The 10,502-nt window shown below is 32.1% G+C and overlaps 1 protein-coding gene across 1 annotated transcript; it reads left to right on the top strand.

Annotated features, from left to right (window-relative positions):
* The first annotated feature begins 1,803 nt into the window (after positions 1 to 1,803).
* On the top strand, positions 1,804 to 10,192 carry LOC131844363 (myotubularin-related protein 9). Its single transcript, XM_059193227.1, has 10 exons — positions 1,804 to 2,070; positions 2,577 to 2,830; positions 3,826 to 4,024; positions 4,727 to 4,883; positions 5,326 to 5,439; positions 6,204 to 6,325; positions 7,722 to 7,828; positions 8,250 to 8,482; positions 8,830 to 9,012; positions 9,524 to 10,192. The coding sequence occupies exons 1-10, from the start codon at positions 1,924 to 1,926 to the stop codon at positions 9,700 to 9,702; spliced, it is 1,695 nt and encodes a 564-aa protein (XP_059049210.1). The 5' UTR covers positions 1,804 to 1,923; the 3' UTR covers positions 9,703 to 10,192.
* Positions 10,193 to 10,502: the final 310 nt, after the last annotated feature.

The raw sequence follows: 10,502 nt of genomic DNA, 5'->3' as shown, positions 1-10,502 counted from the left end.
ATACTGGAATTAGACATTAAGTATAGAATTACTTATATCCAATCGCAGTGCTGGTTAAGGGGGTCTTCCTATGTGACGGCCTGTTTTTTAGGGATATTTTAGGATTTTTTTCTACGACCAGTAAATATTTAGAGCTTCAAGTTTTTTATCATTTATTAACACATATTTGGACAGTATAAATATAAAATTTCAGCTAAAAATATTCAGTCAAACTAGAGTTACAGCGCTCTGAACACCCCCGCCTCGAAAAAAAGAGCTCCCACTTCCTCCACGATTCCGGCTGATCGGCTTATCTGAAAAAAAAAAAAACGGCGTTTTAATTTGTAGGCTTAAAAGCACGGAATGACCTATAATCAAATGAATATAAAAAAAATTGGATTTTTGATAGACATTTGAAATAAAAGTTGCAAATTAGGCGTTTTTTTTTTTTGTTTTTTGCTATAAAAAAATCGAAGTTTTGAAAATTTTCGATTGATAATAGTTCATTCCATGCGTTTACATATATTGAGTGTGCCCTGTAAATTTCAAGTAATTCGGTCCAGCCGTTTCTGAGATACAATAGAGGAAAGTTTGAAAAACACAGTTTTGAGAAAAACGCGTTTAAAGTTTCAAGTCCGTTAAAAACTATTAAAATATCAACTTACTCTCAATCGGCGATGCCTGGTCCATAGAGTATTCCTTCCTCTTCCTCGTGAAACTCTTTTAAAGCAGATTTTCCAGCTCTTGAGTCAATCCTGGCTTGTTTAACGACATCACTTACGCGCCGCTCAGAGCGTAAGATTCGCTTTTCATCCCGTTTCTCAACATACGCTTGGGCTTCACGACCAACAGGGCATCCCATAATCGACATAACTTTTTAAATACCTTGAAAACCTTCATTAAAGATAATAACTGCTAAGTAGCTAGCAATTTCAACAACTTTGGGACCAGAATGAAGATAATTTTAAAGCCTAGGCCTCGGAAACTTGATCGCGAAATAGACACGTCACTTTTACAAGTTTTACATATAACTATTTCAGAGATTGCAGCAAATACAGAAACAAACTCCAAAATGCAATATGCGAAATTCGAAGCGATGGGAACATTCATGTTCATGTTATTTTTAAGTTTTTTGGCCGAAGCTGATGTAAATACCGTATCATTTTGGTGGGTAAAACGGTTTCCACTAAACTTTCTTTTTTTACTACGACCAGGATGAACATTTCCACTCGTACTTCCTTTCCGTCCACTCATTATGAAAAAAAAAAAAATTGTAGCTGTTGCTCTCTTCGAAGTTCAACCAAGACTAAAATAACTTCGGTAAAATATTATAACAATAGAAATTTCTGTTTAAGTCTGTAGAAACGTGTCTAAACTTGTATAAACAAATATATTAATAAAAGGGAGGCCAGGTATAAAGCCGACGGTACACAATATGCCCGGTCTCTAACTGCCAACTCACCGCTCCGAACCGCTCTTTCTTTTACCTGCTGTATCTTTAAAACGACTTCGAATTTTCTAAAATCGCTTTACTACCGTATTCTAGACATGTTAAGGGAGCAATTTATGAAAAAAAAAAAAAATCGATTTTTTCAACCCATAACATAGGAAGACCCCCTTAATATGACTCCACAACATATATTAACTGTTTTAACTAATAGTCCACCTAGATAGATATTTGTCTGGTGTTTTCAGTTTTAATGTGATCATGACTACATTCTTTGTAATCACAACACTATTGATAGCTGTCAAGTCTCAAAATTGACATATTAATTTGTTAATATGTCAAAATTCTGAAATGTCTGAAGTCTGATTGAATATCAGAAGACTTTTTGCTTTAAATACCTATAATACATTATTATTAAATATACATAATTTTTAATTTTATCCAATGTCAGTACCTTGTGTGTTATAAGTAAAATATATTAACCATAAGGCAATGATATGGAATTCATTGAACTGATATTAATAAACAAACTAGATGGAGTGATATTAAAATATCCACATCATGAAAACGTTGATGGTACAGTGTGTATTACAGGGCATCACCTTATTTTGAGCTCTAGGAAAGAAGGCGTACGCGAACTATGGGTAAGTGTTCTATGTATTCTAACTTTTCTTACTAAACTTTCTTACAAACTGTATGTTATATTAAATTCTTCTATGATTTATGTTTTAGACTTTTTATCTAATAAATAATTAAATATCACATAATACTACAGTTATTATAATATGTAAATATATATTTTTTTGTTATTAGTATATTATTATAACCGGAAGGAATTACAAAGTTTAATAATAATTGAATGTAACAAATGTGTACAAAAATTAAAAAGAATATATAATGCACTGGTTTTTTTTATATAAGTATAGTAAGTAATACAACAATAAATAAGTGTGTTTTATGTTTTAGTGCATTCACTAGATATAAGTCATTAAGCATACTTTTTAAAAATTTATTACTAATTATTTAGTGGTGTTTGTTAGCATAATTCATGCTTAGTATTGTATGAAATGTTTATTATATTTGGTAATAAATTCATGAAATATTTATATTAGTATAGAAGACATATATGGAAATTTATATTTAATTCCAGCTTCTCCACAAAAATATAGATAGCATAGAGAAGAAAGAAAATAAACCAAGTAGTGGTGTGATGCAAGGAGGCTCACTGTTCCTAAAATGCAAGGACCTCAGGATATTTCAGTTGGACATTGCTGCCAGTAACGAGTTGAATCTTGTTGCACAAACATTGGAGAATTTATCTAATTTACAAGACCCTGGACTATTCTATCCATTCTTTTATAGACATATGCATCCTATTATGGAGAATGGTTATTCACTTTATAGGTAAATTTATATTTTATAGATTGAAATACTACTAAGAAAGTATAGTGCCAGTGTATTTCCAGTTATATGTGGTGGAAGAAGTATATGAAATTTCAAAGTTTTCATTATATGCTTATTAGTTTTTTTTACTTAGCTTTCAAACTAAGTAAAAAAAAACTATATGGTGTTACCTCCATACATGAATAGAACTACATATATATTAATATTTTTATGTGATGCTGCTAATAAAAGTTTAATTAAGACATTAACTGAGAAATATATAAATATATTGCTGCATGAGTATGTTCCTTATTCAGTTCAACAATAGCAAGTCACCAAGTGAACCAAATAATCACAAGATGTGTCTTATTTTTCCTGTTTATAGTTTTAATATTGAGTTATTTATCTTAACAGAACTTCAGAATGCAATATAGTACTTTTGATTAAGGAAATAAATTTTAGGAAAAAGATTATGTCAATAATACAGTTATATATTTATTATAAAATAAAACTGCTGTAAATTGTTTTTGTATAGTTATGTAATGTAAATTGTAAGATGTGACACCATTGTGTAGTATTATTGTTGTTTATACATGTTATAAATGTATTTATAAGAAGAAGACTAGGTTCCTAGTTTTGTGCATAGTACCACAATGTATTATTTGTACTATCTATTTCCTAGCCTACTATATCTACTATTTTATACAGCATTCAAATATAGTTCATATATATTAAATCTCGTCACATGTTACTGTACTATAAAGTTATTTTACATAACTGTTAATATATACAATATATGAATAAAAATTAAAATACATTTTTTGTCGTTAATGAGAGAAGAAGAATATGAGGGGTTTTTAGTCATTGAAAATCACAAAATATAGAAAGGGTAAGGCTAAGGAAGGCGGTTCTCATTTGAAGAATTGAAAAAGATGCACAATATCATTTTTACCTACTAAAAATAGTCTTACTTTGATTCTGAGTATTATTTAAAAATAACAATTTGTATGTTACAGTTTAGAAGGCGAATTTACAAAAATCCTGGCTACAGAAGAGTGGAGAGTGTCTCGCTGCAATCAAAACTATACAGTGTGCCCTGGCTATGGTAAATCTGTAGTGGTACCGAAATGCATTGATGATGACACTCTCATTGCAGCGGCCACATTTCGGCAAGGGGGGCGTTTCCCCGTTCTTTCGTATAGGCATAATAATGGGGTAAATTTGTTTTTTAATTGGTGTTACGTTGTAGCTACTAATTTGCTTTGGCAGCCATGGAATCTTTTTTTATGTATTTGGAATGATAAAGATGATAAAGCTTATCAGAGGGTATATAACCACTTAGAACCTGGAAGCTATTTACTCTTTGCAAGTATATTATATATAAGATTTTCATAATGCAATAGTACTTTGCTCCCAACAACTAAATGTAGCCTATACTTTTCAAAGAACTTTAATAGCTATTTTATTTAATATATACTTATATAATATTTCTTCTATATATTACTATTGCTGTAGTGTATTTTCCCTAACTTACCTTAGCCTAACATATAATTTGATATGAATGCAGTTAGGGTGTGTAATAGTTTAATAGATAATTATATTTTTAGAACGTATATTTTTTTGTACTATTTTTATAACTATGTACGGGAATTTAATGAACTTGTTGTATTGTTGTCTTTGGTTGACTTCTCCTGGGAGTCTTCGTCAGGGTGTGTATAATATATCGACCCCAGTATCTCGCCTCACACTGCGAGAGTTGAAACCTGCATCTCCCAGTGACACATACATAGTTATAAAAATATTTCTGTTAAAAGAAATAGGAAATTTATTTATCTTACTTTGTTGTAAATAGGGTCTCATATATTGTATTGTATCTTTGAGTACAACTACAATGTTTATTTTATTTTTCAATTCTAGGCAGTATTACTACGCGCTGGGCAGCCACTTTACGGCCCGAAACACCGGCGCTGTAGACCAGATGAGGCGATACTGAATACAGTCGTCGCTGTCGGCACTAAGGGCGTTATATATGATTTACGTAGTTCTAATTCTATTTCACAGCAACAGAATAAAGGTACATGGCTTAAACATAAATTAATAATATGTATTAGTTTGTTATATTATTTTCAGGGGTTTTATCTTAGATAGTTCTTTGTTAATTTTGTGGTATTGTCACTTTTATCCTCGCCCATATATTAAGCGTAACAATGGCTGGCTAATTCATCGTAATGGGTGCTACTCGTAAACTGATCTTCTTTTATAAGTATGACTCATTTATTATATTACACAACCAATTGAATATTTCTTACTTTGGCAGTTATAATTTCTTGCTATTTGATAGTTTGTATTCACATATACTCTCTTATCTATTAGGTTTGTTTAAAAGAGCAAGAGGCGAGTTTCTTGCTCATTCTTCTTGACTAAATCTACATTCCGAAGGAGCGGCAAAATTAAGGTTTAGTGGTAGTTTCTTTTCTACAAAAAATTTATACTAATTAAACATAACTTTCTTGCAGGCGGTGGCACGGAAAGTAACGCCAATTATTCCCAGTGGAAAATCTACAATAGATCAATGGATGAAGTAGATAACCAACAACAACTCTTAGATAGTTTTTCTAAATTAATTGAAGGTATGATATATTTTAGATATGTTTACACTTTTACAAAGTATTATAGTTTTTTATTAACATTTATGTTAACTCTTGATTATGATGTAGTGATGCTTCTGGTAAAAAAAAGTCAGTGGTCATGAGATAGTTTATGGGCTTCAATCCATCCAGTTAATTTTTAAAGTTTAAAATTAAATAATTCTATAATTAGATAAGATATTATATTAGATATAGGATAGTCGTCATGAATTACATTGTAAGCAATAATTTATCCAGTTAATTTTATCCAATTGTAAGTTTTTTTTATGCAACTAATACGGCAAACTAGATGCCATCTTAATGATTATGCTAAGTGCTAAACGACACCTATAGACATAAATAGCACCACGCACCAATGATCAATGGTAATTTCGCCACACATTTCTCGGCAGGACATACTCGTAATTAGAGATTGAATTGCTTTGGCAGGAGGGATAAAATTATATAATTATATGACAACTTCGGTGGTCTAGCGGTTTACCACACTGCTTTACTTCCGATGGTCGTGAATTTGATTCCTCACATGGCACAAACATTTGTATTCATAAGTAGGATTGTTTATATATATCTGGATCTGGGTATTATCTTTGCATATTATGTATGTATTTACAAGAAAAAAAATATAAATATTTATATCAATTGTCTAGTACCCATTACTCTGCTTAACTTGGGACTAGATGACGCTGTGTGTATTGTCCAGGTTTATTATAATAATTATAATAATAAATCTGAAACATATGTTTCAGCGTGCAATGACCGCGAAATATCAAGTGATAAATGGGTATCAAAGCTGGAGTCGAGCGGTTGGCCGGAGAGCGTGCGGAACTCACTACACACTGCCTGCATCATTGCTCAGCACATACACCAAGTATGTATAGTGTATTATGTATATTATTGTACTATTAGTGGTCATTCTCTTATCTTAGAAATAATTTGTATTCAAATAAACTTCATTTGTAATCAATTTAAAGAAACAAGTAACAAATATATTACACCAATCCCCTAGTTATTTATTTACTACGTGGTTAATTTTTAATTGTTGGTCATCATCATCATCATCATCTGCTTCTTCCTTATCCCATTTATTTGGGGTCGGCGTAATATGTTTTTCGCTTCCATTCATCCCTGTTTGCAGTCATTGCGTCATTTACTTCCTTTCTTATCTTTCTAAAAACTAATTTTTAATTGTTGGTTTCAGTAGTTTATTTTAAGTGTCATTTTTGTGTTGAAAAATATATTGTTATAAGAAACTATTAGTAACTAACGAAAACCACTTTCGAAGTAGTTTCTTATGCTGTTTCTACTGATTTCTCTGTTCTGTGTTTTCGATCAAACAGACCTAGAGCGCTGAATTACGCTAGCGAGGTGCCGCCTGTAGTCAATTATTTTAAGAGCACATAGTTTGGTTACGGTATTCAAGTTTTAAGTTTGGGTTTTTATAAAAACCACACTCATTATTACAAATCTCCTCAGTGTTTTTTTATATTTCGTATTTCTTTTATTTGGTAGAAGAGTTGATCGTGTAAGATCAATATGTTACTTGGCCTATATTTTCCAATTTTTGTCTTAACTTTTTTTTGTTGATCTGAGAGAATTGAGTTAAAAAAAAATCTTATTAATTTTTATTTGTCTGCTTACTACTTTACGAAAAATGAGGGAAAATTCTATTAAATATTCGACATAAGTCTTTAAAGAATTGCTGAAAAAATTGGCGTTAAAACTATTCTACCAAATAAAAGAATTTCGAAATATAAAAAAAACTGATGAGATTTGTTATAATGAATTACGAACATTGCAACCTATCCAAGTTTTTTATAAAGAAAAAATGGCGATATTTATTGATATAATATCTGAAATTAACAAAACTGTTGGTTGTGCTAGCAGGATTAATTCAAATATAGCATTTCTATTTGGTGCTGAAGTCTTAGACATTAAATTAATTAAAGAAATAATAAACCTTTTATAATAATAATAATAATAATATATTTTTAAGTTTAAGAAATAATAATAATATAAAATATTGCAGCAAACATGAGTTGATGGTAAATTAAACACATAGTAGATATAGATGACAACAAAATATACGGTTTGCAGCACTTTCATTAACAATTGGATTGCATTAAAGTTTGAGTTTTGAATATCATAAATTCATTTATTATGTATGTTTTCACAAAAATACCCTTATTACAAGATCTTTTTAGCTTAGCGTGAATATTCGAAGTTGTGAGAATCATTAGTTAACTAGTAAAATTGTATATTCACAGAAAGCAGAGCCCGTATTGATTCACGGCACTCGTGGCGAAGATGCCACTCTACTTGTGTGTTCCTTGGTGCAAATCATACTGAATCCCGACTGCAGAACTATAAGAGGGTAAGATGTGTTCGGTTGAATTACATAAACTAATATAGAGATATAGTTTTATATTTCTACTGTTTGACCCGGCAAATGTTGTTTTTCATATAAATTAATATCGCCATTAAAAATAGAATTGGCATGGGCCACCCTTATCTCTTAGGGGTGTAACAAAAAAAGAAAAATTTCATCACTTTGATGAAATTTTATCTTTTTTTGTTTAAAATATATCCATAAACATAGAACCTGTATTATATACACTATATTTAATAATAATAATAGATGATTCCACGATGGGAGGTAGTTTTTCGAATCTGTGACTCCTCCAACACTACACACACACACACAAATAGTATGTCACACATTTTGAACAACCAAATGTACCTATACCATGAACCCTTATTATAAACATTCATGTCGTTTAATAATCTTCAACCAGATTACAAGCGCTAATAGAGCGAGAGTGGCTGCAGGCTGGCCACCCGTTCGGGTCGAGGCTACGTGGCGGCGCGTACAGTTCGCACCAGTCCCATCACTCTTCACGTACGGCCCCTACGTTCCCCTTATTCTTAGACTGCGTGAGGCAGTTCCTCGAACAGTTCCCCTGCAGTTTCGAGTACCGCCAGTCGTTCCTCATTACGCTGTTCGAGCATTCCTATGCTAGTCAATTTGGTAAGTATTTTTTTATTATAATATACATATTGTATAATGCACATTGATAGGGCAAGTCATAATCACAGACCCATATATATATTGTTTAAATAAATATTTAGAAAAAATAATTGAGCGAAACATACCACATTACCTTACTGAAATCGCAAATAAATGGTTAATAGCAGGGCTATGTGTGTCCAGGGACTAAGATTATACTATACATTTATTATTGTTATTAGTCCAGGAGACTAATATGTCATAAACAAGGTTATTTAATTTTCTGACAAACATCCATCCATCAATCCATACTCACAAACTTCCGCGATTATAATATTAGTGATATGTTATAATATGTCAACAATCAGGTACTTTCTTGTGCGACAATGAACAAGAGCGCGAGTCCCGCGGCGTGTACACTCAGACCACCAGCGTGTGGTCGTGGGTGAACCAACCCGACGAGCTCACAACGTACATAAACCCGCTGTACGACCCCACGCCAACCGTCATATGGCCCTCGGTAGCTCCAATGAGCTACGTCATATGGGAAGGTAAGCCCATTTAAATGTTCTTTTATTAAGTTAATAAGTCTAGCTAGTTAAGAGCGTAGTGACCTTGGTTGGTTTACTACCTTGTGTTATTGGTGATGAAGGTTGATATAAATATATAATTCCGGATAGAACTGTATCTACCTCTAAATCTATTAGAGGCGGCTATAAAAAGTAACCTACTTTTTGTCCCGAAATCCTTTCAGGTAGTGGGGTGAGATTTATTTTTTTAATGCGTCATCAGGTTTCTCCAACACTTGCATTATTCTTTATCTTTAATAATATTATTAAGTTGAAAAGTGTATCTGTCTGTTTTTTACAAATATTCGGCGAAATAGATATTATTACGATTTGGTAGGAGGATAAATTGTAACACGCGGACGAACATAGACTTATCCTTTATCTAAATAGAAAGCAAACGAGGTCGCGGGATTAACTAGTATTTAATCATTGATAAAATCCAGATTAGTGTGAGCGAATAGATGAGTAATAACAATTTATGAATTGTTGTCAGAACTGTACCTCCGGTGGCTGATTGAGCAGCACACAGAAGAACGCGAAGAACAATACAGAGCGATTAGAACACGCGAACAACAATTGCGATCTCAGGCTCAGGTGCTAAGAAGGGAGCTGTTCGACATCGCTCATCAGTACTACGGAGATGGAAAGCCACAAGTCATTAATGATAAGTAACCACGGTCTATTTAGTCTATGGCGGAAGGATTACTCACTTTTTTATCATTTGTAAATGTTGTTTATGACAGAAAAACTGCATACTTTTTTATATAGTATTGTTAATATATGGCCCAAAAATTGTATAGTTTTTTATCATTTGCAAGTTTATGGTGAGAAAATTACACAATGCCTTTATAATTTGGAAATTTATAGCTTTTATTATTTGTAAATGTATAAATTAGGTCTATTTTTATATTTTGAGAAATATTCTTATTAATATTATTAGAGCATTAATTATTTGATTGATGAAGGGCGTTTGTGATTTTACTATACACGTGAGAAATGCGTAGAAGAAATTATGACCAATTGATATATGTATCTTACATATAAAAAAATTTGAAACCGATGTTTACACTCAAAATTTCTCTTAGTGTGCATTATTAATATTGACATCCACCATAAACTTATGATCCTACGCTTAGATACCGGGGCGGATCTACTTAAGGGCTTTTTGGGCTGCAGACACAAAGGGCCCCCAGTCACCACTGAAACGATATTTAGAATTTTAAAAAGTATCTAGAATGTTTAAAAACCTATCATAAGTTTGGCAACCCTGAGATCAACCAACCTATGCAAGTGCGCATCTATCGAAAGGAACGAGGAATTTGTTTGAGTGGTCACTTGTTTTTGGTCGGTGTATATTTTTAGTTGAGTAATAGTTAGAGTCTAGTTGAATAGCCCCACAAATTCACGATCCGCCCCTGCATAGATAAGTGGCAAACGAGATCATATGCACTCCTATTTTACCAAAGTAAGAT

The sequence above is a fragment of the Achroia grisella genome, unplaced genomic scaffold (assembly GCF_030625045.1).
Source record: "Achroia grisella isolate CSIRO2021 unplaced genomic scaffold, CSIRO_AGI_Agris_v1 utg402, whole genome shotgun sequence".
Taxonomy (NCBI): domain Eukaryota; kingdom Metazoa; phylum Arthropoda; class Insecta; order Lepidoptera; family Pyralidae; genus Achroia; species Achroia grisella.
Note: the sequence above shows the minus strand (reverse complement) of the source record. Positions and strands in the feature narration are given on the sequence as shown.